This window comes from Podarcis gaigeae (genome assembly GCF_964106915.1).
Source record: "Podarcis gaigeae genome assembly, chromosome: 7".
Classification (NCBI taxonomy): domain Eukaryota; kingdom Metazoa; phylum Chordata; class Lepidosauria; order Squamata; family Lacertidae; genus Podarcis; species Podarcis gaigeae.
Window position 1 is genome coordinate 1,755,436 of NC_139683.1, and position 27,419 is coordinate 1,782,854.

Sequence of the window (27,419 nt, forward strand, 5' to 3'; positions counted from 1 at the left end):
TGAGCAAAGAGACTGTGGGGAGCTTTTCCTTCCTCACAGCAGAGAATTTTTGAGGTGGCTGGAAGAGTCAAAATGGCTTCGGGATTGTTCTCTTGTACTATTTCAGACGTGGTTTATATACTTATTTTCATAAATCTACAAGGCAAATACATAGATATAATTTATACATATGAGACCTTAGAATTCCTATAACACTTACAAATAGCTCAAAAACGGCATTAGTTTGCACAAAAAAACTCATCAACTTTGGGCAAAAAAATAAGAAAGCTGCTCAATAACTTTTGGTCTCTATTCTGGGGGATGGAATGACTGCCCCATAAAGGAAGGCTGCAGCATTTGGCACTGCATGACAGAAGTTCTTAAAACTATGCCTGATATGTAGAAAGTGACCAGAAAAAGATCCCCTCTCTCCTATCAGCACAACTCACAGACACTGACAAGGCTGAATGTTGGAAGATTCAGGACTGATACAAAGAAGTGTGCATGCACATGAAAGCTCATACCAATAACAAACTTAGTTGGTCTCTATAAGGTGCTACTGGAAGGAATTTTTGTTTGTTTTTTTCGGATAAAAGAAAGTCCTTCATGCAGCGCAGAATTAAACTCTGGAACTCCCTCCCACAAGATTGGGCAAATTCATGAAGGAGGATAGGGCTATTATGTTCCCTGCCCCTTAGATAGTCCTTCCAAGGTTTCCAGAATTGGGTTTTTTTGCCTCATATGCTTTTGAGGCAGTTGTTTCACCTTATTGCCTCCATGTAAGACAGGGACGCGGGTGGCGTTGTGGGTTAAACCACACAGCCTAGGGCTTGCCGATCAGAAGGTCGGCGGTTCGAATCCCTGCGACGGGGTGAGCTCCTATTCCTCGGTCCCTGCTCCTGCCAACCTAGCAATTCGAAAGCACGTCAAAGTGCAAGTAGATAAATAGGTACCCCTCCGGCGGGAAGGTAAACAGTGTTTCCGTGCACTGCTCTGGTTCGCCAGAAGCGGCTTCGTCCTGCTGGCCACATGACCCGGAAGCTGTACGCCGGCTCCCTCGGCCAATAAAGAGAGAAGAGCGCCACAACCCCAGAGTCGTCTGTGACTGGACCTAATGGTCAGGGGTCCCTTTACCTTTAGTTTATTGCACTTTGTGATACATGCAAAAGAGCTTATATTTGCACCCCAAAGTGAACCCAATTATCCACAAACTAATTAAACACCTGGGAAAGAAAAATAAAGCCATGCTTGCACTTACTTGGTTTATTTTATTGCTTACATGTGGATTGCACAGTATTATCACAGTGTTCTTACATTTAGTCAAATGGCTCATTACAGAGTGCGCAGAATATATACCCAAGCATCAGTAAAATAGACAATTCGGTTGTTCTCTTGACCGTCCTCCGTTATAACAGCTTTCGTTTACGCCTTAAATCTAAATTGCTATGAAAAGCTAAACATTCTTTTACACGTCGTCAGCTGAAACGCCAAGGTGCAAGGTAGAATATGAACAAATGCCAGCAGTGGCAAACATCTGAACAGCGCCAAACTGTTCCCAGAAGCACGGCTGGTCAAGCACATCATGGCCTTTGTTTCTTACACTCTCCGAAGTTCATTGACTTAAAAGGAACCGTTACAAAATTAGCGATAGTTGTCTTAACCATCCGTCCCGTCTCAGTGACCAAGGCACTACAATGCCTAAGACACCTGCTTTCCCAGGCCTGTACAATTCACAGTGGAATGAACATTTTGGACCCAGCATGGCAGCTGTTCTGCATCTGCAGCTAGCCCAGCCTCAAAAGACCAATGTTCTTGTTGCTTCTTCCCCTCCCCTGTTAAATGCTGAGCAAGAGCAACATTGCTTTGGGGAATGCAGACGCCCACTAGGCAACACACCAAAGGCAGGCAGGTGAAAATAACTCAGGTGAGACTTCAAAGCAAATACAACTTGAAGTGCAAGGCATCTGTTGCATGCAGAGCTGATAGGAGAAGCGGCTGGGTGTGTTTAGCACCAAGGTTCACCGACTGCATGAGTGCAAATCAAAACAGCGTTCTTTTATTTTTATTTTTTTATATATATATTGTACAAAAGCAGTCACACGATAGAAAAAAAAGCAGCAGCGTGCCTGATCTCAGTGTGCGCACTGACCTCAGATTAACTTTCGTCTTCAAATAAGACCCCACGCTGATGACATCAGACGCCAAGACTTCTTACCTTCCAAAACCAAAAAGTGGAAGCTAAGGGCGTCAAGAAAAAGGCACCACGTCCTATGAGGGGCGCTGGCGCCTGTGGTCTGAGCAGGGCGCAAGGGTGGAGCAGCTGCAATCACAGGGGAATGCTGTACGAAAGAGGCTGTTTCGTCATCCGCTAAGAGCTGTGATTGCGCTGTCAAACTGAAAAGAAGGGCTTGGTTACTGGCCTGAGCCTGGCGAGTGCTTCACAAGATTGACAAACTAAAAAAGCTGGTATGGAAGACCCAGCCCTCTCCTACTTCATTTTTTTAAAAAACGAAAACAGAAGGCTGAGCGTTTGGTACACTGTCAAGCTAACCTCTCTCCACACCCTCCCAATTTTATGCTCAAATGCTGATCTGGCCAAGCCCCAAGCTGATATTTTCACACTGAGCGGCACAATCGGGCAGCGCAGATGTCTTTCAGTTTTTTCAACAAAACTGAAATTGTGAGTTGGACATAAGAAAAACTGGCCTGTTTCTTTCGTGATGGATGTTAAGTGCTCCTCCCTGCATGCAGGGATACACAGGCCAAGGGAGCCAAATGTCTCACACTTTTTATCCTTGGAGGAAAACGTAGCAATGAAGTTAAAGCAGATAGAAGTTGGTGCATTTTTAAAATGCAACTACTTCTCATGGAGGGGAGGGGAAGCACACAATAAAAATTCTAACCTCTCCAGGAAGCTCCATCCATGCGTTTGTTTTTTCCCTCTGTCAGTTGACAAAATATCACTAAAAGGCTATACCACTATACTACAGAGAGAAATATTTCAAGGAATAACCAGCTTCTCTTCTACAATTTCAAACAGAATTAGTTAAAAAACAAAACAAAAAACTATTTACCATTTGAAAATGCCCTTAATCTCTTATGCTATATACCAAATATATATATATATCTATGTATCTATTGTCTCGTTTAGGTACTCTAAAAGCAACACAGAAAAATATGTTTCCCCCAAAAAGCACAGGGCATGAACTAGACACATTTAAGACATCAAAAATATTTCAAGGTTTTGGTGCTTGTACAGAAAGAGGCATTTCTTTGCCACAGCAAGGCTTGTGATGTGGGAGATCACATGTGCAAAGAACCACAAGGAAGCATGGTACATTCAGATATGCTGCTGTGATTGGAGAAGGGGCAAGGGGTCACCCCCAGGCTTGTGGTTTAGTATTATGAAATTACGCCGAGCAACGTGTCTACCCAGCATTGCTTAAGGTGCCGAGGTTCTTGTGCTGAAAGAAGCCAAAGAGTAAACAAGCCAGCAAAGAGTTTGCCAGTTAATCCTACGACATCGAGACAGTGCGGATGCCACAGAGCCTGTAGCTCCTAGTCTAAAATTCTCCAAAACACAAAATGATTTGGCAAAAGAGACCGTATTACACTTGTAAACATTTTTCTTTTTTTACGCCAAAGAGAGAAAAAAAGAGAGAGCGTGAAATACTCTGAAAAGGAGAGATTTAACTTCAAGAGCAGAATGATCAGGGTAAGGAACTTGTGGGCACCAGCCCAACGGCCCCAAGTCCAGGGCTATGTCTGAAAGCTCTATTAAAATGTGACAGAGGGAAGAGGCAAGGCTGAGCTCAAGGCTCATCTGGAACTCTACGCAACATGCTCTGAATGCGAAATAATGCCCAGCAGAGGCCAGAAGACTCTTTAATACACACAAAGATCTGGGAACTTCATCTCATAGACCGGAACAGATTGATAGTGGGTGTGTCCAGCCGTGATGGTCAGCGTCCCAGAGGGGCTGGGAGGAGGGCTGGAAAGGAGACATTAAAAGAGGGTTAAGATCTCACAGCACGTTTTGTCTCGTCTCAGCTATCAGAATCGGTTTAGTGACTGTCAGTCAGACTGTCTCTCCAAGATTTACCATTTGAATACAGTTATCTGGGGGGAAATTGACTTACTAAGTACGTTCATTGATAGTGGGAAGTCAAGATATGAATTAAGGAGCCAAGCTGAAGCTGTTTAACAAAATGGCTTGAACTCCCTATGTAGAAGCTGAAATGGAAATGTTTATATTTATTTTTTGAAATTTGTTATTTACTTTTCTGTTTTTTATTCTTTGTTCTGTTTCTTTTTACTTTTTATATTCTCTATTTCTCTTTTTATTTTTATTTATGTATATTTGATGTATTTATGTGTTTGCAACTAATCATAATAATAATAAAAAGAATTAGTTTAGTGGAGAACATAAAGAGATAAGAAGGGACGGGGACAAATCTCACTGGTCATAGCTTTTGTTTTGGTAGAGAAAATGGAGAGTGTGAATCTTCCATGTCAAGTCGGCTTGGCGCTGTAGGAGCCATTTTCTTTTTTATATAGTGTTTTCGATAATTTTATACATATAAAACATAACCATTTCAAACATTAAAATACAAGTTTCTTTTGAACCTTTGGACTTCCTCCCTCCATGGATTCCATGTTTAAGCTTAAATTTGCTGCATCTTTTACCATTATCCATCTACAGTGGTACCACCGCTTCTGCACATGGCGCGATTTAGCGTTTCTGCAAATGCGCATGGTGCGTAGAGCGTTTCTACGCATGTGTGCGTGGCAAAACCCGGAAAAATACTTCTGGTTTTGCCGTGTTCACATCCGAAAGTTTACGTATCCAGAGGGATACGTAAGCGGAGGTACGACTGTATTATATTACCACAAACAATTCCACATTACAAGTGTCATTACAAAAAGGTGAATGGTAGTCTCGCTTCTTTTGAATCTGTCCTCCTTATGGTTCTGTCCATACCCAGGGAGACTACCCCATTCATACCACCCATTAGAATTATTTTCTGGTCCATAATGGTAGGAGCCATTTTCAACTGCAAGGAGCCCCAAGGCATGCTGGGGCAGCCACTCCTCTGTTAACCTAGTTCCCCATGATGGGGAGGAGATGTCTAACATGAGGTTCTGGGCTTCCCACATTTCTCTGGCAGCGCAGTGCTCCTGCAGCAAGCCTGGCACCAGAGTAACATGAGTAGCTGCCTAGGAGGACAGCACTGGCGTGTGCCAGCTAATAACAAATCAGGGGTCCCAATCATGGAGGCCCTCCCTTGCAGGAGCTGATTATAATTATAATAATAATAATTATACCCCAGCCACTTTGGGCAGCTTTCAACAAAATATTAAAATATAGTAAGGCATCAAACATTAAAAGCTTCCCTAAACAGGGCTGCCTTCAGTTGTCTTTTAAAGATAAGATAGCTGCTTATTTTCTTCACATCTGATGGGAGAGCGTTCTACAGGGCAGGCAGCACCACCGAGAAGGCCCTTTGCCTGGTTCCCTGTAACTTGGCTGCTTGCAGTGAGGGAACCGCCAGAAGGCCCTCGGAGCTGGACCTCAGTGTCTGGGTAGAACGATGGGAGTGGAGACGCTCATTCAAATCTACTGAGCCATGGCCATTTAGGGCTTTCAAGGTCAGCACCAACACTTTTAATTGTGCTCGGAAATGTACTGGGAGCCAATGTAGGTCTTTCAAGACCAGTGTTATGTGGTCTCGGCAGCAGCTCCCAGTCACCAGTCTAGCTGCCGCATTCTGGATTAGTTGTAGTTTCCGGGTCACCTTCAAAGGTAGCCCCACGTAGAGCGCATTGCAGTAGTCCAAGGGGGAGATAACCAGAGCTTATGTAACGCTTATGGTAAGCTGCTGTGTACCTGTGGGCTTTATTTCCTTACCACTCAGAGACAGGTTGGCACCTCTGGCCACAGAAACACTATGCCCAACACTACAGGGTGGTCAGAACTGCCACTACCCCGCCCCGTGACTCCAGGGTAGGACCTCCAGCCCCTGGCCATTTCCCTTACCGAATGGTGAGCTCCAAGATCTGAGCAAGCCGGTCATGGAGGAGGTTTGCCTGTAGGGAGAAAACAGACATTTATTGAAAAGTATTCTATGCAGGGATGCGGGTGGCACTGTGGGCTAAACCACAGAGCCTAGGACTTGCCGATCAGAAGGTCGGCGGTTTGAATCCCCGCACGGGGTGAGCTGCCGTTGCTCGGTCCCTGCTCCTGCCAACCTAGCAGTTCGAAAGCACGTCAAAGTGCAAGCAGATAAATAGGTACCACTCTGGTGGGAAGGTAAACGGTGTTTCCGTGAGCTGCTCTGGTTTGCCAGAAGCGGCTTAGTCCTGCTGGCCACATGACCCGGAAGCTGCACACCAGCTCCCTCAGCCAGTAAAGTGAGATGAGTGCCGCAACCCCAGAATCGGTCACGACTGGACCTAATGGTCAGGGGTCCCTTTACCTTTATTCTATGCAGATGTTTTGCACCATTTGCTTCCCTTTCCGGAGCCTGGGTTTTTCCCAGGGGAGAAAACGGAGTTTTGTGTCATTCCAGGCCACAGAGCCCAGGAAAGAAAGAGCTCAGGCAGACATACAAGCACTTGACCAAGTAGGACCAAAGTGTCTCACAATGCGTTTGTTGAACTTTAAATGGGGAGTTTGCCCTCTGGATGCTTCCAGTTTAGCCAGCCAGAAAGGAAACCAGCGTAGAGCCCCACCCTGCCCTCATGTACTGCAGGCCACAAATTCTCTTGCAGGGACCAGACACCCTGTTCCAATGAGAGGTGAGATGGTGCAGAGTGGATTTTGGTCCAGGCCACCTCTCAAAGCCCTCCTCCCCCAGATCTTACAGCATCACAGAAAAGCCTGGTGTCAGGGACTGGACTGAGGAGGAATGGTGGGGGCCGCCACCCTCTCTTCCTGAACCTTCCCGAGAAGAGGCGGACCGTATAGATTTAGAGCAGTGGTTTGCAGAAGGTCATAGTTACGGGGCTGCAGAGGGGAGCAGCTGGGAAATATTGGGAGAGCAGCAGGAAGAAGCACCAGGGGAGAGACAGTTGACAGACTCAGTGTCTTTAGAAAGTATTCCTACCTGTCCCCAAGGACCCAGCACGCATTGAGGGTAGTAGAACAGAAAGCTCAAGAGGCAGAAAGACTTTAACGTTTGATTTTTTTTATCGTGTTTTTAATGTTCTGTTGGGAGCCACCCAGAGTGGCTGGGGAAACCCAGCCAGATGGGCAGGATATAAATAATAAATTTATTATTATTATTATTATTATTATTATTATTATTAATGAACTCTTAATGAAAGAGTTCTCCTGCTGCTGTTTTCTGCAGATGCGATAGAGGCGGTGAAGAAGGTCCTCGTCGCCGTTGATGTCACCACTTGGTAGGCTCGACGTTGAGCTCTAACCTGTGTTCGGTCAGATTCAGAATGAGTTTTCTGCCACCAGCGCTCTAGCCGTCTCAGCGATTGTTTCATCACCCTCAGCTCCGCAGAAAACCCACGGGGCTGTCCGGACTCCATGCAATCGGAGAGGGCACTTTGGAGCCAGACAGTCAATAGCCTTGGTTAACTCCGCATTCCACCGGGTCACCAGGGAATCAGCTTAAAGGCCATCAACATTGGATAAAACACCCCCTACTACTCTCTGGAAACCATTTGGTTTCCACCCGGCACAGGGATAATGTAGAATAGGAGGGACTGAGAGGATGGGACTTTACTCGGAGCAATGCCATTATCTAAGAGAGACCACATTCCTTCTTCTCTCTCTGTGTGTGAATATTGAATAAACCACTTGGTAAGAACTCTTCTTGTTTATCTGCTTCTTGGCTGCCCCTGTGGGAGGGATCAGATTCCCTGAAGCCTGACACCTGGTGTAATAGCCAAGGTCATCTAGCAGATTTTAGGTAGGAAGTCTGTTCCAAGCCCTTTACTCCTAAAAGGTTGTCATACTCCAAAATAATCCCCTTGCTCCTCTTCTGCAGATTTCCTTGCAGCTCACAGATCCCTGGGCTCACCTTGGTTTCACACTGGGCTGCAATCTCTTCAAAGGGAGCTTTTTGGAACTTTTCAATCACCAGGCGCCTCTTCTCCTTCTCTTGCTCTTCAAGACCAGTGTTATCTTTGACAAGGGAAAGAAAAAGGAGAGAGAAATGGAGTAACTGCCAGAGACTCTTTAGGGAAGACTAGAAGAACACATAAGCAATTATTATTGTTTATTAAATTTGTATACCGCCCTTCATCCAAAGATCTCAAGGTGGTTCACAACAGGAAAATATGTACAAAATACATAGCAATCCAGCTGAGCACAGCCCATCAGGGATTCCTGAACCTTCCTGTTCTCCTACTTGGCTAGGACTGCAAAACCAGGGCTTTTGTCAAGCCCTTGCTGGGCCACAGTGTGTGGCGAGTCATGGGCTGCATTTGACAGGGTGGGCAAGAAACTGTGCAGGCTTTCTTTAGAGCAGCCTTTTTCAACCTGTGGGTCCCCAGATGCTGTTGAACTACAACTCCCATCACCCCTAGCTAGCAAGGCCAGAGCTCAGGGATGATGGGAGTTGTAGTCCAACATCTGGGGACCCACAGGTTGAGAACCGCTGCTTTAGGGGTAAGCTTATCAGCACCTGCCAAAAGGCTTTTGGCACTCAAGTTCAATTCTGTGATTCTTCTCTTAAGCTCAGGGGACACCTAGAATTCCATCCTTGAATAAATTTTGTGGTTTTGAGGCACTTGCATACATGTATTTACTGGGAAAGTTTTAAGTAAAGAGGTTTATTATAAGAGATGAAAGTGGTCCAAGTCAGAATCTAAGATATTGGTCTTTCCAAAGCGATTTCATACTGTCTTATTTCACAAAACCCAACAGGGTTGCCTAATGAAGCTGAAGGTTCAGGACCGGCATGACCGCCTTGGTAGCTCAGTCGGTAGAGCAAGAGACTCTCCAGCTTAGGGTTGCGAGTTCGAGTCCCATGTTGGGGCACAAAGATTCCTGCATTGCAGAGGTTTTGACTAGATGACCCTGAATGCCGGTTCTGGGTGATCTGAATGGGGCGAGCTCTGCTGGGCTCAGGCGTGTGGGACACAATATGCTGCACCAGAGATATCCTTGGTCTCATGTAGCAGGACTCTCCTTATGGTATCAAATGTGTAACCATATTTTCACACCTTCACGTTGCCTGGCATGATTCAACAGGAATCTCTGATAACACCGAAAGCACTCAAGTAATTGCAGCAGGCGGCTGTTGCAATCAGAGAATCTTCCTTACAAAATGCTGAACGAAGATCTTTTCTTAATTTCAAATGATAGGCTGTCTGGTAAGGGCCACTGCCTGCTGGAGGGGAATGCAGGGAGAAAGCTAGCTTCACAGGGAACTGAGGGCAATCTCACCTATAGCTTTCTTCAGTGCTTCAAAAGTAATTTCCTCCGTGTTAACCTGGAGAAAAGATCAGATATTTGTTTAAACCACATAAGCAACTGAACCATTTGGAGGTGGGGAATGCAATTCTTTGTTCTTATTTACTTGTGACTGTCTGCAAAATTTGGAACAGATCAGCTTGTTTATAGGTTGTCATTATTTGGTGACAAGTCTGGGTGTTTGGGGGGGGTGACAGAGAATAGGAAGTTGAGCAGCTGAGATTAAAAATTAAAAACTGGACATCACCAGAACAAGAATTTTACTTGTCAGGGGTCTAAAATTCTGAAGTAGAGAGTTGTTCATACAGTTGTGAGGTCAAAGAAATTAAATGTAAGAATGACACCAACCACAGAACTTTTGCATTGTCAACATAGCCTCAGGAGCAAGACTCTAAATAATAGACAGCACAAAGTTATTCTGCCCTCTTTCTAAAATGAGAGGGGCAAAGGGAGAAGTCCCTTTAAGACTCATCACATGACCTGACAGAGAATAAACTCACCTTGTCTTCTGTGCCATTGCCAGGGAGGATGTCCACTTGAATAGATACAGTATCCACAATACTCTTCCTCCGGGACAGCCGGTCTTCATCTGCAGACACGGACAACCCAAAATAAAATTTAGAAAGAGCCTTTATTTCATTGTGGAGGAGGAGGAAGGGCCCCTTCTGAGACAGTAGCCAACTAAGTTCTACTGAGAGTACTCATTAAAATAAATGGACCTACTTTAGCTAAATCCATTCATTTCAATGGGTAACTCTGGGCAGGACTAACATTGAAGACAACCCATTGAGCTTACTGACTTCTTCGCCATTTTCTACATTCTGACAAAGCTAACATGTAGTTTTATTTAGTGACCATTTAGTGGCAGTTACGGTGCATCTCAGGGTCAAGTTTTCAAATAATTTGAGTGGCAGTCACAGATGTGACGTATGGCTGGGACAGGAAGGGTGGTGGTCACAAGAGGCCAAAGAGTTACTGCTCTGGCCTGCATAGTATCCTACGGAAGAGAACCTCGCGCCCATCTATCTCAGGGGACCCCTTGGAAAGTTCATGCCACTGACCTAGATGGGAGGCAAACCCCCTTGTCCATCGTCAAGCAGCCCATCTAAATCACAATCTGGGCACCTGCAATGACTAATCCAAGGGAACAAGTTATGCAGGACAGAGGAAAGGAGAGGCCCCCGGAACAAGGAAGGATGAGGGGGAGAGGATTCTGACAGCATGGCTCCCGGTACGTTTCCGAGCACAATTCAAAGTGCTGGTGCTGGCCTTGAAAGCCCTAAATGGCCTCGGTCCTGTAGACCTGAAGGAGCGTCTCCACTCCCATCGTTCTGCCCGGACACTGAGGTCCAGCTCCAAGGGCCTTCTGCTGGTTCCCTTACTGCGAGAAGTGAGGTTACAGGGAACCAGGCAAAGAGCCTTCTTGGTAGTGGCACCTGCCCTGTGGAACGTCCTCCCATCAGATGTCAAGGAAATAAACAACTATCTGACTTTTATAAGACATATGAAGGCAGCCCTGTTTAGGGAAGTTTTAAATGTCTGATCATTTATTGTGTTTTTAATGTTCTGTTGGGAGCCACCCAGAGTGGCTGGGGAAAGCCAGCCAGATGGGCAGGGTATAAATAATAAATTTGTTGTTGTTGTTGTTGTTGTTGTTTTATTGCATTTCTATTCCACCTTTTCCTCCAATGAGCTTCAGGTGGCATGTAGATGGCTCTCCACCTCCTCATTTAATCCTCACGGCAACCCTGTGAGGTAGGTTGGGCTAAGAGGCAGTGATTCACCCCAAAGGCCACCCAGTGAGTTTCACGGCTGAGTGGGGATTCGAACCCTGGCCTCCCAGGTCCTAGTCCGGCACTTCTGCACCACACTGGCTCCTCATGGCATTATCCCACAAGTGGATGGCAGCCTTGCAGTAGATGTAACTTCATATTTATTAACTATCACTTTGAAAAGAGAAGGCAGGTGCCCCAGGTTTCAAGGAAGGGCTGGAAGCAGAAGGTCCCAGGCATCTCCGGGTAAAGTTAGGGGGGAAACCTGCCTGAAACCCTGGAGAGCTGCTGCCAGTCAGTGTAGGGACACTTAGTCTTATGGGCCACAGATCTGACTCTGTGCAACAGTCTGTGATCGTTAGATTGTCAAAACCTCCAGAAGCAAAAAAACAAACAAACCACATTTACTCCTCCAGAAATCAGAGCTCTGCCTGCACCCCTATTTGATGCTCATGGCAAGAGGCAGGTGACCAGCCGGACGTGAGACACAAGCACAATGAACGAGCAGGCGCCACAATCAGAACCGCGCAACCGCTCACCTGTCACCTGGGGCACGTAAGGCACAGAGAGCCTCTCCACGCTGTATCCGCTGCCGCCCAAGGATTCCGCAATCTTGTGAGTCAGGAAAAACAAGTTCTTGTCGTCCTTGTCTAAGGCTTTGGGGAGACTGTCGAGAGCAAAAGTGCAGGAGTTCAGGCAATAAATTAAGAAGGCGCAAGTGGGATGTGCAGCTCAGGGGGTCGGAAGGAGGGGAATGCTCAGAGTGCCAGCCAGCCAGCCAGCCATGCCCTCCTCCAACTGCCCCATTCCTCTCTCCACAATATTCTGTCCCTTCTCCCTCCAACCAATCAGCATTGTCATAAACAAATTTAACAAACGTGTCATAAGCAAATTTTAAACCACTTCACACTGCCAAAGTATGCTTTTCAAGCTATCACTTCATTTGAATTTAGGAAGGGAGAAGAAATGCATTAGGAAACCATTCATCTGAAGAAAGCCCTGTTTAGGGAAGTTTTTAATGTTTGATGTTCTATTGTGCTTTTAATTCTGTTGAGAGCCACCCAGAGTGGCTGGGGAAACCCAGCCAGATGGCCAGGGCATAAATAATAATAATTATTATTACTACTACTACTACTACTACATGGAGACTGAGTGTTCGCTTTAGGTATTAAATTTTCCCCATCTTGTTGCAAAAGTCAACCAGCTGGCCACAATGCAAAATTTCCACTACTAACAAAACATGCAACATTTACCTGCACTTGTCTCTGAATATGGTTTCTGGCAAAAAGTATGGTGCTTCCACAGTTCTGGTTTCAATGACCTAAAAAGCACCAAAAAATAAAATTTAACCATCGACAGAACAGAACAAAATCTGAATAGCAGAGGCAGATTCATTTCTCTCTGCAGGGAGACCATTAACAGTTTGCAAAAAGCTGATTTTGCTGGATGCACTGGAAGACTCACGGGTTAAAGGACTATCAACAAGCAGGAACGTGATCCTTCAGGGGGAAGAAAAATCATCAAACATGCAAATTTGTCAAGGTTCAATTTCCAATTTGCATGCTGAACAGCTTGATGGCCTTTCTTCCCTGCGAAGGATTTAAAAGGTTTGATCAGGTGGGAACCTAAAGAGAAACAGAAAGGTCCTGAGGTGTCTGCTGACAGTAAGGGGGGGAAATTGTTTTCCAGTGTTGCAAGAGACTAAGGGAGCAGGCAAGCCTCCATATTTGAATGTGATCCACAACAATGTGATCATCACTTGATGGGGCCAACTCTCTTACAGAGCTTTATGCAGTATTATGAAGGGGCTGTATTATGCAGCAAGCATATTAATATTTGTTCATTCAAAATATCTATATACTTCCTGTCCTTCATCAGATTAATTTCAGGGAAGTTTACACAATTAAAACTCCAAAGAACAAGACAAGGCACATTTTCTGCTGTCCCTTCTCCCAGAAACAAGACGGCCCCCAAGAACACAGAAACTGATCACTCCTGGGTAGGAAGACGGAAGGAAGGCACATCTGCGCACCTTGCTGATGTGCTGGCAGAAGGCGGGCACTGCGATCATCTGACTCAGGAAGTTGAGGTACGCGGCGACCAGCGCCATGATGCTGCAGCGGTGAGACATTGGCAGGTTATCCTCGTTCAGGATGGCAGTATCCTTTAAGGTGGGGGGGAAGGAGAGGGAGAACATTGAAAGGCACCGACACACCTCCTTGGAGACATTTCTGGATCGTGCACAACTCGTGTTTCCAGCCAAAGTACACCCCCCTGGGATTTTTGAAGACATCTTTAGTCAGCCCTGTTCAGGGAAGTTTTTAATGTGTGACATTTTAATGTATTTTTAATCTTTGTTGGAAGCCGCCCAGAGTGGCTGGAGAAACCCAGGGTACAAATAATTATTATTTGTACCCTGCCCATCTGGCTGGGTTTATTATTTGTACGCCACCCATCTGGCTAGTAATATTATTATTATTATTATTATTATTATTATTATTATTATTATTATTATTACAGTGGTACCTCGGGTTACATATGCTTCAGGTTACAGACTCTACTAACCCAGAAATACTGCTTCAGGTTAAGAACTTTGCTTCAGGATGAGAACAGAAATCGTGCTCCAGCGGTGCGGTGGCAGCAGGAGGCCCCATTAGCTAAAGTGGTGCTTCAGGTTAAGAACAGTTTCAGGTTAAGTACGGACCTCCGGAACGAATTAAGTTCTTAACCCGAGGTACCACTGTATTATTATTATTATTATTATTATTATTATTATTATTATCTCTTCCTGCTGCACATACCTGCAAGGCAATGGCCAGGCGGATGAGGTCGGTCACTACCTCTTCGTTGGCGAGTTCAATCGTTATCAGAGCAAGAGACGTGTAGAGCAGCTCAAAGTTCTTATGCACGTTGTCGACTTCTTTGCAGCCCATGTAAACGTGCCTGTACAGCTGCTGGCCATGCTGCGAAGGAGAGGAAAATCTCAGGAAACGCAGCAGGTAGAGAGGATTTTTCGAAGGTAAGAGCAAATCAATGGAGAATGACAACGTGTTTTAAGGGATGCAGAAGGAACCCAGCAAAGGAAAAGCTTCCTGCTTCTTGCAATTACCTTCTTCATGAAGCTCACATCTTGCCGCGAAATTTTGTCTCGCTTTATCTTCAGATCAGACACATCAGGTATTATTCTAGATATGAAACAAACACACAATTCTTAATTTCAAAAAACCCTAAACATATTATCATCATTGTGCGTTGAGACGAAGATGCAAGTTATAATTCCCCCCCCCCCCACATCTTTTCCAAGTTTGTGTTCAATTCCAGAGAATTCACAATTTATCATCATCAACTTATTATTTCCATTTCTTACCCACTCTGAACCATAAGGACCCAGGACAGGTTACAGCAATTTAAATTTTAATATTAAAAACAGTTTAAAACAAATTATAGGGTGGGTCATGAACAACTCTGGTCATCTCTCTTTTGTCACATACTCAAGTGTTCATTTTTAAAAAATACCTATATGAAAAATTCTGGCACAACTGCAGAATTTGTCCTCTTCAAAGGAAGAAGACGGAAGAAACTATGTTTACCAAAAGCAATACAGAATAGAACACAGATTGCTAATATAACATGACACTTAGTAAGATTGCATAAATTTATGTTGCTGCCATTATTATTACTACTACTACTACTATTATTATTATTAATATTATTATTATATGTCCCCTTAAACCAAAAATGTCTCAAAGTGACTTATCATTCAAAAACAAAAATGCACAGAAGTTAAAACAAGAACCACAAAACTAGTCATACAATTACTGGAAAAGTTAGAAACATCACATCATCATAAGCATGATCACCGTAAAGTTAGCCAACTGAAAAATGCTCCAGCAGAAGAGCTGAAGTATCGACACACAATAGTCTGAGCAAAAACAAAAGTCTTTGCAAGGAAATGAAAAGATGTTAATTGCAAATGCCTGTCAAGTTCCCCTGGGGAACCACTACTGAAATGCCCCTCTTGTTGTGACTCTCCGTATTTTTTCTGGAAGGAGCACAAGAGAAAGTGAGGAAGTGGGAACCCCCTGTTAGGTCTAACACCTAATTAAAAGAACTCTTAACTGATTAACTGTGTAAGCATCAGCTGATGAGTTGATTAAATCAATTAATTTGCATCTGCACATGAAAAGGAACAAGTTCTAAAGACAATTACTTGCCTTCTGACGATACATGCAAACAGGGAAATAACTCTCAAGGTAAGATTTGCAATCTCAGAGGCACCTTTTTGTCAAAATACTGCAGCCCTAGTTTATATACAGCAAAACCATTTCACAGGTTAATTTTGAGGCAACTGCGCCGATCATCACCGCATTTTCCTGAGGCTGTTTAACGCAAAGTGGCATTTTTGTTCGGTTTCACCCCCCTGGTGTCCTACCTTATTCCTCTGAGCTTTGCTCTGTTGTCGTGCCGGTCAATAAGATTATGTAGTATTTCCAGAACCAGCTGTCGGAGCTCGCTGTCTTCCGTGAGCGAAGACGACAGCAGGGGATCGAGGAACGGGGCTGAGAGAACAGTCATGATGCTTTTGGCATTGTACCCCGAGGTGACCTGCCAAGGGGTTCAAGACACAGCAAGTGTTACTGACGCAGTTCTTGCTCATCCACAATATTCAGAATGGCAGTTCATATATACCTAAGCAGTTTGCACAGTGAATCCAGATACCTAAGGCTGGATCATATTTTGCTGTTTACACGTAGCATGACTTTTGTTGCAATTACACTGTTTGGCTTTTTTTCAGTTGTTTTGTTAATAGTGTTTTATAGATTGCAATTGCTTTACTGATTATTTGCTAATTATTCAATATGTTTTTCTATTATGTTATTGTTATTTATTGCTTGCGAGCTGCTTTGTGATTCATGCGAACGAAAAGCGGCATAGAAATATAATCCATCAATCCGCCAATCAACAGCAGGGAAGATGGCTAACCTACGACACTCTTGCAACTCTTCTTGGATTCCTGTTCCCAACAGCTCCATCTAGCGTGGCCCATGGTCAGGGCTGATGGGATCTGGGTTCCAGCAAGAGCAAAAGGCCCACAGGGGAGCCGCCCTTGTGGAAGAGTATGGGAGCACAAGTAGCAGCTGCCTTCTCACCACCTGTTCAACGTCTCGCATGACCTGGAAATCTGCTCTGTGTGACCCCGGCCCTCAGTTTCGGTGACTGACTGGCCATGTGGACATGCTTCCTCATGTTGGCCCAAGATGCCCCACAAGAGGGTGAATTTAGCTGTGGGGCAGTTGGTGGGAGAGATTCTACTCTTACCTAAAAAAAGTAAAGGACCCCTGACAGTTCAGTCCAGGCACAGACAACTCTGGGGTTGCGGCACTCATCTCACTTTACAGACCGAGGGAGCCGGCGTTTGTCCGCAGACAGTTTTTCGTGGTCATGTGGCAAGCATGACTAAGCTGCTTCTGGCACAACAGAACACCGAAACCAGAGCAGCGCACAGAAACACGGTTTACCTTCCCGCTGTAGCGGTACCTATTTATCTACTTGCACTTTTTGGCGTGCTTTTGAACTGCTAGGCTGGCAGGAGCTGGGACCGAGCAACAGGAGCTCACCCCGTTGCGGAGATTTGAACCGCCGACCTTCCGATCAGCAACCCCAAGAGGCTCAGTGGTTTAGACCACAGCGCCACCCACCGTTTTTAGGACCCACCTCATTTTTAAGTTGTTTTTAATGTTGTGTTTCAGTACTGCAACCTGCCCTGGGACCTCTGGGTGAAGGGTGGGTAAGAGATAAATAATAAAAACAAGAGTTCTCACCCACAGCTGAAATGAAACCGAAATATTTAAACTTATCCATGCATCCTACTTCATGACAAAAGCCTAGAGACCATGTGTCCTACTGAAAACAGACACATCTCTCACACACACACACCATACTCCTCTGCGGAGCCATTATAAGACTTACCATAAGCAAAGACCGCAGCAACATGATCTGAATCCTCCTGGTTCCCAAATCCCTGGATGGGAGCAGAAAAGAGCTGTACTTTAGATCGATATGGCTCCGTGATCCAGCTCACGCACTAGAACTGTGCATGTTTTGAGTGCAAGCTGCACCTCTGCTGTTGTTTCCAGCCAGAGCCACGGTCGGCTACTTAGTTTGGGCAAGTCCCCATCACTCTGTGGCAAACACTCTAACAGACCCATCTCTCAAGCAACACACACCACACCCAGATGCATACAGCACAGAACAGACTGGCAAAGAACATTGCGAGCAGCAACGTTTTTTGTAATTCCCTGCCAGATGGCATTCCAGGAGTCACCTCCAAGAGAGGAGAGGCATGTGACAGACGCCTTCTGCTTACATTCCAGCTAAGTTCACTACGGCAGGTGTAATATCCCATTTTTAATCTCTTGCTATGATTCACTACTGGCAACCACTTCCTGCCCACTGATACCTGAGTGACAGAACGCCCTGAAGGGCCATTCCTGCCATACTAGCGCTGAGATACACACGGACCACCTGATAAGTCACACGTGCAAACTCAGGGCTGCTGCTGACACATGCCGTGGGAAGGAGTCAGAAAATGACCAGAGGCAACAAGTAAGGGCAAGAATGACTTGTAGGCATGCATCTTGCAAACTCCCTAAGACCTCCCTTCACCATTCCTGAATGACTGTTCTGGTTCTTGGGGCAATTCTGCAGGAAAACTATACAATTCTGCAGGACCAGAGATAATCCTCAGTGAACTAAGACCGCATGGGCTTGTGAGCCATGCTCATCCGATTCTGTCACTCTCAGATCACCCCCCTCTTAAGCAATCTCACACATTCTCCCTCTGCAGGCAGCCACCCCTTGAGTCTGGAACTCCTAGACCTGTCGGCTACACAGTGCCACCTCTCTCCCTGCTTTCGGAATTATTTTTTCCTGGGAGGCCTTTGGATCAACCGTAATCCTCATTCCCACACCTGAAACAAATACTTAGTATGTGCAGACTGTGAAAAATGATCAATTGCAGATGCTTAATTGTTTTTTATTTATAGCTAACCGTATCTCTAAGGGTTCACCATGGGATCGTCTTCCCTCAAAGCCAGTGGAATTGCAAAGACAGCAGGAGTCGCAAAAGGTAGGCCACAGTTTTAAGAGCATCAGCTCTGCCACCAGAGTTCTGGAACAGGCAAAAGGAAAAGTACAAACCCCAACTGGCCGGTGTCTACGGTCTGAGATGCTGACCCAAACACAGGGACCTTCCCCATAACGAACATCATTATTTCGGAGCGCTGGTAATCTGGGAGGTTGCTGCCAAAGAAACCTACGGAACGGAAAAGGGAAGGATGAGGCAACGCTGGGCCATCTGTTCATAAAACAGAGAAGGCCTGAGAATTCAAGGATTAAATTGGGTCCACATCACTGTCTTCCTCCCACTTGATCTTCTGAAATAACAGCTGCCTTGTGTTAACAAATCTGAGTCACTCGTCTGGTTTGGACAATCTCCCCCAGTTTATGAAGCTGGGAATGAGAGTCTGGCCCAAGCATTCCTCCCCTCCCATGTGGGCTTCAGAGCACTTCATTCCATTGTTTCCTGATGTCCAAACCGAGAAATTCTGCTTTAAATGTTAGTTAATCTTGACATTAAGATAGTCATTAGGCCTGAGTTTCCTGGTTTGGATGTAACAGGCAGCTCTGGCTTAAAAAAACCCCCAAATGAAGCGTTGAAGCCAGCACACGGCTGGGGAGGAGAGGAGCTGGTTTAATAAGCTGAGAAAGATCACCCAGACCAGGCCAGCTTCCCTTGTGGTTTTCTTCTGAGAGGTCTCTTAGAAAGGCGAGGTTTATTCTGAGCCCCACAAATGTCTGTTATTCCCAAGGTGAAATGACCCAATTTCTCGAAACAGAACAGAAGCACTGAACTGCGTCCCATCTTGGTAGAAAGTCCTTCTAAGCACTTTGCAAGATGAAACCAGTGTGGTGGCTGGTGTCGTAGCTACAGTCCTTGTGGTGAGGACCTGGGTTCAAAAGCTCAGCTCCATCATGAAGCTTCCCCCCCAAAAATGCAACACAGGATTTCAATTTTTTGCTAGCATACACCCACCTAAGGGGGAATATCTGACTGACTCACCAATAGTTTGAATGATGGCATTCTGGACGATCTTCTCATCGCTCTCCTTCGTGCGGCTGTTGAGGCTACCTTTGCCATCAGAGTCTTGGCCCAGTTCAAAATCCACACTCAAGCTCAGGTGCTTCAGCAGCGTGTTAAACACCTCCAGGACAGTTGGGCCTGTGCAAAAGACGGCAAACACATCAACTGGAATCTCGTTTTCCAAGGACAGGGAATTTCACAAAACTGGAAGTCAGAAGCAAAAGCTATTTAGTTATTTTCCAAATATCCAAGGGCAGTTAACAATAAAATAACCACGAATAATATAATAAAAACTGAGAAATACATAAAGTCCATATAGAGAAGATGATGATGATGATGATGATGATGATGATGATGATACCCTGCCCACTCTTGGTCGCTTCCAGCGAAATATAAAAACTGTATGACAGGCTCCCAAACATCAGGTAAATGTTTTGATGTTTTTCCTGACATCAATATCTATGTGCAGCTTCCCTATCAGAGTTGGAAGGGACCCTGAAGGTCCTCTAGTCCAACCCCATTGGACAAGATTCCTGAAATGCAGGAATCTCAATGAAAGTATCTATAACAGTGCAAAATCTTGTCTGCAGCAGTATTTGAAAAACACCCTTTATCATGTTCTAACAGGTGTCTGTGAGCCCCTCTACGCATGCCTGTATACCCACAGCGTTCCGCTTCGTGTTTGAGGCCACCGCTCTCTTCTTAACAGGGCCAGGATGCAGGCAGTTGTGATCGGGGAGCACAAACAGCATCCAGCCTCAAGGTGCCATCAAACACATTTCCCTCTGCTGTAGACCAGGCCAGGCTCCTTGTCTACACAGCTCAGTGTTGGCCAGCCTAGTCTAGGCTCTTGCTTTGAGATGGGGGGGGGGGGGGTTGAGAGGTGGCCTGAAAGTGTGTGCTTTCCCCTGCTCTCCTAATCTTTTTGCAACTGGAAATGCCACTGAAGATGGAACCTGGGACCTTCCGCATGCAAAGCCAGAGCCTCCCCCCCTTTACCACTGAGCTATGATGGGGCTATAAAGGGACGCGGGTGGCGCTGTGGGTTAAACCACAGAGCCTAGGACTTGCCGATCAGAAGGTCAGCGGTTCAAATCCCCACGATGGGGTGAGCTCCCGTTGCCCGGTCCCTGCTCCTGCCAACCTAGCACTTCGAAAGCACGTCAAAGTTCAAGTAGATAAATAGGTACCGCTCTGGCGGGAAGGTAAACGGCATTTCCATGCGCTACTCTGGCTCTCCAGAAGCGGCTTAGTCATGATGGCCATGTGACCCGGAAGCTGTATGCCGGCTCCCTCGGCCAGTAAAGCGAGATGAGTGCCGCAACCTCAGAGTCAGCCATGACTGGACCTAATGGTCAGGGGTCCCTTTACCTTTTATGATGGGGCTATGAGCCAAACCCAGCTGTCAGGAAGAACTGCCTTCAGATTTGGTGAGGGTTTCTAAAATGCATGCATGCAGCAGCAGACTTGGGTAATGTGGTGTCCTGTGCTAGGCCAAAATTTGACCCCTTCTCTCCCGCCAAGCGCCCCCCCCCCCGCCCTCCCAAATCGAGGCAATCAAGTTGCAGGGGCTTTGGGAAAGAGGCACAAGGCTCTGACGGGGTCCTAGAGACCTCTCATCTCCTCCCCAAAAGCTGGGAAAGCACTAACAAGGTTTGGGAAGGAAGTGGGAGGACTTTAGGTCCCTGTCAGAACCTCGTGCCCCCTTCCCAAAACCCTGCACCCTTGGCTCAGTGCCCAGCGTGTGCACACCGCTTGCACATCCCTAAATCCGCCCCATGCATGTTTCAAAGTACAAATTCCATGATAAAGATGCCAGCGCCCACATGTGGAGCAAAACATGATGTCTGGCCAAGAGGTTCCAGGGCTTTAGAATGAGGACACTCTGCACCTCTTACTCCTCATTAAGTTCAGACTCCAGAGCAACAACAAAAAATCAAACAACAAAAGCAGTTTGTCACAACAAGCGAGCACCAGAGTCAAAAGAAGACCAACAAACCAGCAAGCTATCACGCCAAGTTTCCGTTTTGGAAAAAGCTGAATTAAAAACACCCACCAACTGGGAAAAAACAACGTGTAGAAGTCAACAACGGAAAGACAAGGAGGAGAATCCTCAGGGTGCCTCTTCTGGAACACCTTACCATCTGGGTATCCTGTGGCCCCCACGTCTTCCACGCGGTGAGTTTGACACCAGGCTCCATCGCAAGGACTCCCTTCCTGAGACTCCATTTATCGCACACAAAAATATCCTGGCATTCGCTCACCCTCTTCCCCAAGGACCACTTGTCCCTCCTGATTCACAATCGCATTGAGACTCCTGCCTTTGCTCTGAGAGCCTGAGGCTTCCTGCCAGGTCTACTTCCACTTGTCTTCTCTCTCTCTCTCTCTCTCTCTCTCTCTCTCTCTCTCTCTGTCTGCACGCCTACAGATCCTGCATTTTATCTGCAGACCAATTAGCAGTAATTAGTCCTTGCGCGCTGGGTCACACCTCTGTTTACTGGAGCTACTTCCGGTCACAGCTCTTTGAAAGGGATAAATTAACTTTAGCACACATGCCCCAAGGCTGTCAAAAGGAGATTCTGAGCATATGATTTTTAATATAACAAAATAATAATAATAAAATAAAATAAAATTAATAGTAGTAGTAGTAGTAGTAGTAATAGTAGTAGTAGTAGTAATATACCACCCTTCATCCAATATTCTCAGGGCAGTGGACAGCATTAAAATACAAGTAAAAAACACAAAATGCATAATAAAAACAAGGGGGAAAACCAGTAACTCCAATAATCTACTGTTCTTCTACCGGGGGGAAGTACATATATGAGGAGGGAAACCAGAATTAGAGATGGCACTATCTATTCCACATTTCCATAACCAACTAGCCCTTCCAAAAACTCCCAGGTTATTAGCCAGTCTCACCAATGGATCCTTTAGCAGCAATGGCCACTGCCTCCAAAAGGACCTGGATGATACCGGCTCGAACTCGGGGAGAGTCTCGTTTGCAGCAATCAAGATGCCCCAGGATTTCCTGTATCACATGATGAGAATACTGCGCCTGGGAAGGGGAAGGAAACAGCAAAAGCTCGTTATAGCCCTTCAATACTACAGCTATGGCTCCAGAGCTGACCGTTCTAACTGATAATACCAAGGCACATTTGCACACCACCAGAGTTGGGTGCTTCAGAGAACCCAGAGGATAAGCCAGGCTGTATTACACTCTAAAGAGGCGTTTGAATAAAAGTGGGAGATGACAGAGTTTGAAGAATAAAGAGCACAAAGGGGGGAGGGTACACAAAATATTCACTGGAGGTCCAGAAAGGGCACTGTGGGTTTTGAAGACGAATTTGATGGAACAGAAAGAACGAAATTAAATTTCACAGTACAGGGAGCTTGGATTTCAAAACAGATGGAAGGAATTCCTCCTCACAGCAAACTCTACTAATTTTCAGTCCAGCAGAGAACAAATATCTTTAGGATGTTTTCATCTATCCTTCTGTTTTCGAACAGTATTTCCCTAAACCTGGCACCTACAGTGAGTTCAATTTTGTTGATATTGAATACATTTTATCCCAGCTCTCCACCCCAGTATGAGGCACTTAGAGTAGCTCACAATCAACCTATAAATTAAAAAATAGCTGAAAACAGATACAAACAAAACAGATATATCTATCAAACTAAAAAACAGAGAGGGCACGAGAGGTGAGTGGGTGTTTAATTATTATTATTATTAATAATAATAATAATAATGATAACAACAACAACAACAACAACTTATTATTTATACCCCGCCCATCCCCAGCCACTCTGGGTGGCTTCCAAAAAAATATTAAAATACTGTAATACATCAAACATTAAAAGCTTCCCTAAACAGGGCTGCCTTCAATTTATGTATTTTAAATACTATGTTGGGAAAGATGGAGGGCGCAAGGAGAAGGGGACGACAGAGGACGAGATGGTTGGACAGTGTTCTCAAAGCTACGAACATGAGTTTGACCAAACTGCAGGAGGCAGTGGAAGACAGGAGGGCCTGGCGTGCTCTGGTCCAGGGGGTCACGAAGAGGTGGACACAACTAAACGACTAAACAACAACAAATACTATGTAAACTGCTTAGAGATTTTGAAGATTAAGGGGTATATAAATCCTGTTAAATAAAACTAAACATACAGATGGAGGGACAGAAAAAACAGTCAACAGAAAACCCTGCTAGAACAGAAACAATTTTTCAACCTGCCACACCATGAAAAGATACTCAAGACATACTACCTTCAACAACACTACAAAAAAAAAATCAGGAACTTGAGAGAAGAGAGTTAAACGGCAGAAGCTAGACGCTAATGCTAAATTCTCCAGCATGAACACCCCTGAAATGATTATGATGTACCCTCCAATGTTGCAGAAGTCTGACCCTGCAAACATCCAGAGGGGCGCCTGCTGGTTCCAGCCCTAACTTCCTCCTTTGTCTTAATGGATTATTGTTGACTGACTATGAAATAGGTACAGGGTAAACATACCTGTATGGAGTACATGATGATTTTGAAGCAGTGGACAGCAAATTCATTGGGGTCCCACAGTCTGTGATGGTCTAAATGTCTGTTAAAAACAAACCATTATTAAGCACCTGCAGCAATTTCAACATTTAACAATGGGCTTGTTCGGATGTCAAATCCTAGTTTGGCTGTCGCATTACTCTGAGAAGAAGCAGCCGGCATGAATAAGCAACCACTGCATTTAAAGGAATTGGGGCGTTCTGGAATGAGGGGTGAACTTTTAGGGATGTTTCTCCGGGTGCATTTTTATAAAAAGGTAAAGGGGACCCCTGACCATTAGGTCCAGTCATGGCCGACTCTGGAGTTGCGGCGCTCATCTCGCTTTATTGGCCGAGGGAGCTGGCTGCTTCTGGCAAACCAGAGCAGCACACGGAAACGCCGTTTACCTTCCCGCCGGAGCGGTACCTATTTATCTACTTGCACTCTGACGTGCTTTTGAACTGCTAGGTTGGTAGGAAGAGGGACCGAGCAACGGGAGCTCACCCTGTCGCGGGGATTCGAACCGCTGACCTTCTGATCAGCAAGTCCTAGGCTCTGTGGTTTAACCCACAGCGCCACCCGCGTCCCAGCATTTTTGTACAGATGTCCATGTGCTAAGTGTAAGAGCTATGAGGGGTGCATGATTATGTAAACTGCAGGTTCCCCCTTCAAAATATTCCTACAAAGTGACCAGGAAAGGATTGAGGCTGCACATTAGAAGGGGCAAATCACAAACTATTTGCCCTTTGTAACAGATGTGAGCAAAGAAGATTGTTGAATGTCAAACAATGTAAAGACTCCTGGCTGATGGGTAACCTCCAGATCATTACTTGCATGCCAGGGATTTTAAAGATGGTGACTTGGGAGGTAGGCTTCTGTTTCAACCACAAAGCTTTCTCTTCCAGGGATTATCTCTGCCCTCTTCCCTCTCTTTGCTGTTGCTACCCCATTCTATCTATGAGGAAAGGGCTCCTGCCGCATAGTCCTCAGCCCAAGAAAAACACGGAAGCGCAACAGCCACTGGCTGTTCCAGAGCATCCTCCGTCCTCCGCTGTGCGGATGCAAGGAGTATTAAGCAGCAAATGGCTGTACCAAATGTCACTGCACCATCTGGCTTGCTGGCTGGAATTTCAACCAGCAAGGATGACGAGCAAGCAAAACTTGATGTATTCAAATGAGGAGCACAGGCAGGTCTGTATATGAGGAAGGGGCGGATCCCATCACATCACATACAGAAGGTCAGCAAACTTTTTCAGCAGGGGTGTCCCTCAGACCTTGTGGGGGGGCGGACTATATGGGGGGGGGTGAGCAAATTCCTATGCCCCACAAATAACCCAGAGGTGCATTTTAAATGAAAGGACACATTCTACTCATGTAAAAACATGCTGATTCCCGGACCGCCCACGGGCCGGATTTAGATGGTGATTGGGCCGGATCCGGCCCCCGGGGCTTAGTTTGCCTACCCATGACATAAAGCATTGCTTACTGACCCTGAATGTGGGGGGATTTTATGTGGAAACCTATTGTATTCTGCACACACAGGGCCACCCTATTTTCATCCTGATATTAATCCAGGAAGGCAGGTTAAGCAACCTGCTCAGAGCCATCCTGAATGAGGACTGGACACAGTCAAAGTCCGTACTCTGTCCACTACACCAAGCTGCTTTTTGTTCTTTTGGATAAGTACATCTTCAGGATAGACTTTTGGCTCATGGGACACAGACAGTTATATAAAGTGCTTGTTTTCTTTAAAAAAATGTTTAAGGGGAACTCTCATTTTCCTACGCATATTGAAATACTGCCCCTTAATGAGGCCAAACTTATTAGATTCACAAAATGTTTAGGGGTATTGTCAGGGAACTGCCATCAGCTCAGAGGCAAGAGATGGAAGGGCAGTTGTGTTATAGGGAGCCTCCGAAAATCTTGCGAAGCAGTTCCTCTTCCGGCGAGGAGGAAAGCCCAGTGGAGAAGAGGTGCAGGGACCAGGGAATGCTAGGGAGAGCCTCAACACTGAGCCTGAGCAAGCCGGAGAGGCGGGAGGCGCGCCCTTGCCAGCGCCCATTCTGCGCAGTAGTCTTCGGCGCAGAGAGGGGTGGAAAAGGCTGGGGGTGACATGACTTTTATGCTGGGGGAGTTACAAAGACCGACCACTCCCAGATTCTGCTAGCGACTGAGCCAGACATGAACTTACGACGCTCTTCCCTATAAATAGTTTGCACCAAGAATAAAGCCTGGAAAAGACAGGTCGGTGTCCTGCCTGTTTACTCTCGAGCAACCACACCAGCATCTGACAGGTGTGGATACCCCTGCGTACTCTTAGGAAAAAAGCACTGGTTTTATAGCAATATGGAAGATCAGAACAGCTAAGGGAAACATAGTGTTCTCGGGACTTCTCAGCAGCCACAGCCAGCCTTGAGGGAGTTTTACCAACTTTTCAAAGGCATTGCCTGCCCCAGGAAACGCTTAGAGGGTTCTGGAGATTTCCAGCACAACCCTCTCGGGCCCTAAGATCAGCAGGAGCGAGCTTGTTGGTGCTGCTGCCATTGGCTTTTGCCCAGTTGGCACTGACCCATGACAGGGCCTTCTCGGTCGTGGTTCCTCATTTGTGAAAAGCCCTCCCTGGTGTGGTGCTCCTGTCGTCCTCATCATTAACATTCCGGGGAAAGGTAAAAACATTTCTCTTTACTCAGGCATTTGATGGTTGAAAGATACTGTTCCTGCCAACCTTGAAATTACAAGCTGCAGGTGTATGTGGTTGCTTTAAATTGTTTTCGAATATGTTTTGATTGTTGCTGTATTGCTGTAACATTACATTATTACTTTACATTTAACATTAGCATTGCCGCCCTGGGCTCCTTAGGGAGGAAGGGCAGGGTAAAAATGCAGTGAAGTACATAAGTAAACAGATGCTTACGCAAAGACTGGTCTCACAGCATTATTCATGTTCCCATAGGTGGCGCGGCCCAGCAGCTCCCTGAAGCAATTCTCAGCCAGCACAGCCGGGTTCTCCTCTTTATCGCCTCCTGTTGGAGAGGAGGGTGGCCCAATCCGGCTGCAAAAACAGGCACACACACAGACACTTGGACAGGGTTGCCAGGCTTCACTGCCATGACAGAAGATGCAGCCACAGCACCTCCTGCCCACACCCAACCCCTCTCCTTGTCCTCAGGGCCAGCAAAGGGCCCAGCCCCCCCCCCCCAAGAGACGGGCATACCTGTCGACATCTTCAATCTTCTGCATATTATAAAGCAGCGAGGGAACAATCTTGTCCATATGCTGAGGCTCCCATATGGTGGCTCGGAGCTCGTCGTTGACGGTTTTGCGAACCACCCCCTGGATGCCCCTGATTCCAGCAATTCGGATCCTGGAACAAGAAACAATGGCATTTTCAAAGTTTCACCCTAATCTCATTCATACCTGCCCCTGGCAAGGAAAGCAGTTTTCTATGTCAGTTTTATCCTTTCTGTCCTTCTTCTAGTGCCCCAGCTACCTTATGTGTTTCTTTAAAGTGCTGGTTTATGAATATGCATTTAAACAATCAAACAGCATTTGTTCTTACAAAAAA

At 45.8% G+C, this 27,419-nt stretch overlaps 1 protein-coding gene across 4 annotated transcripts in view; it reads right to left on the reverse strand.

Moving 5' to 3' along the window:
* Positions 1-1,227: 1,227 nt before the first annotated feature.
* The window catches only part of LOC310849128 (protein EFR3 homolog A), a 46,697-nt gene continuing 20,505 nt past the window's right edge, over positions 1,228-27,419 (reverse strand). For all 4 annotated transcript variants that reach the window (XM_083749097.1, XM_083749096.1, XM_083749098.1 and 1 more), the window contains 18 exons: positions 27,069-27,218; positions 26,769-26,906; positions 23,840-23,918; positions 22,247-22,382; positions 19,307-19,465; positions 18,385-18,499; positions 17,155-17,206; positions 15,617-15,789; positions 14,294-14,369; positions 13,986-14,147; positions 13,217-13,348; positions 12,438-12,505; positions 11,724-11,851; positions 9,913-10,001; positions 9,386-9,431; positions 8,016-8,119; positions 6,017-6,066; positions 1,228-3,970 (listed from right to left, as the gene is read on the reverse strand). In XM_083749097.1, the coding sequence (XP_083605223.1) occupies positions 3,865-3,970; positions 6,017-6,066; positions 8,016-8,119; positions 9,386-9,431; positions 9,913-10,001; positions 11,724-11,851; positions 12,438-12,505; positions 13,217-13,348; positions 13,986-14,147; positions 14,294-14,369; positions 15,617-15,789; positions 17,155-17,206; positions 18,385-18,499; positions 19,307-19,465; positions 22,247-22,382; positions 23,840-23,918; positions 26,769-26,906; positions 27,069-27,218 (1,963 nt within the window). In that variant the 3' untranslated portion in view covers positions 1,228-3,864. The remainder of the gene's footprint in view (positions 3,971-6,016; positions 6,067-8,015; positions 8,120-9,385; positions 9,432-9,912; positions 10,002-11,723; positions 11,852-12,437; positions 12,506-13,216; positions 13,349-13,985; positions 14,148-14,293; positions 14,370-15,616; positions 15,790-17,154; positions 17,207-18,384; positions 18,500-19,306; positions 19,466-22,246; positions 22,383-23,839; positions 23,919-26,768; positions 26,907-27,068; positions 27,219-27,419) is intronic.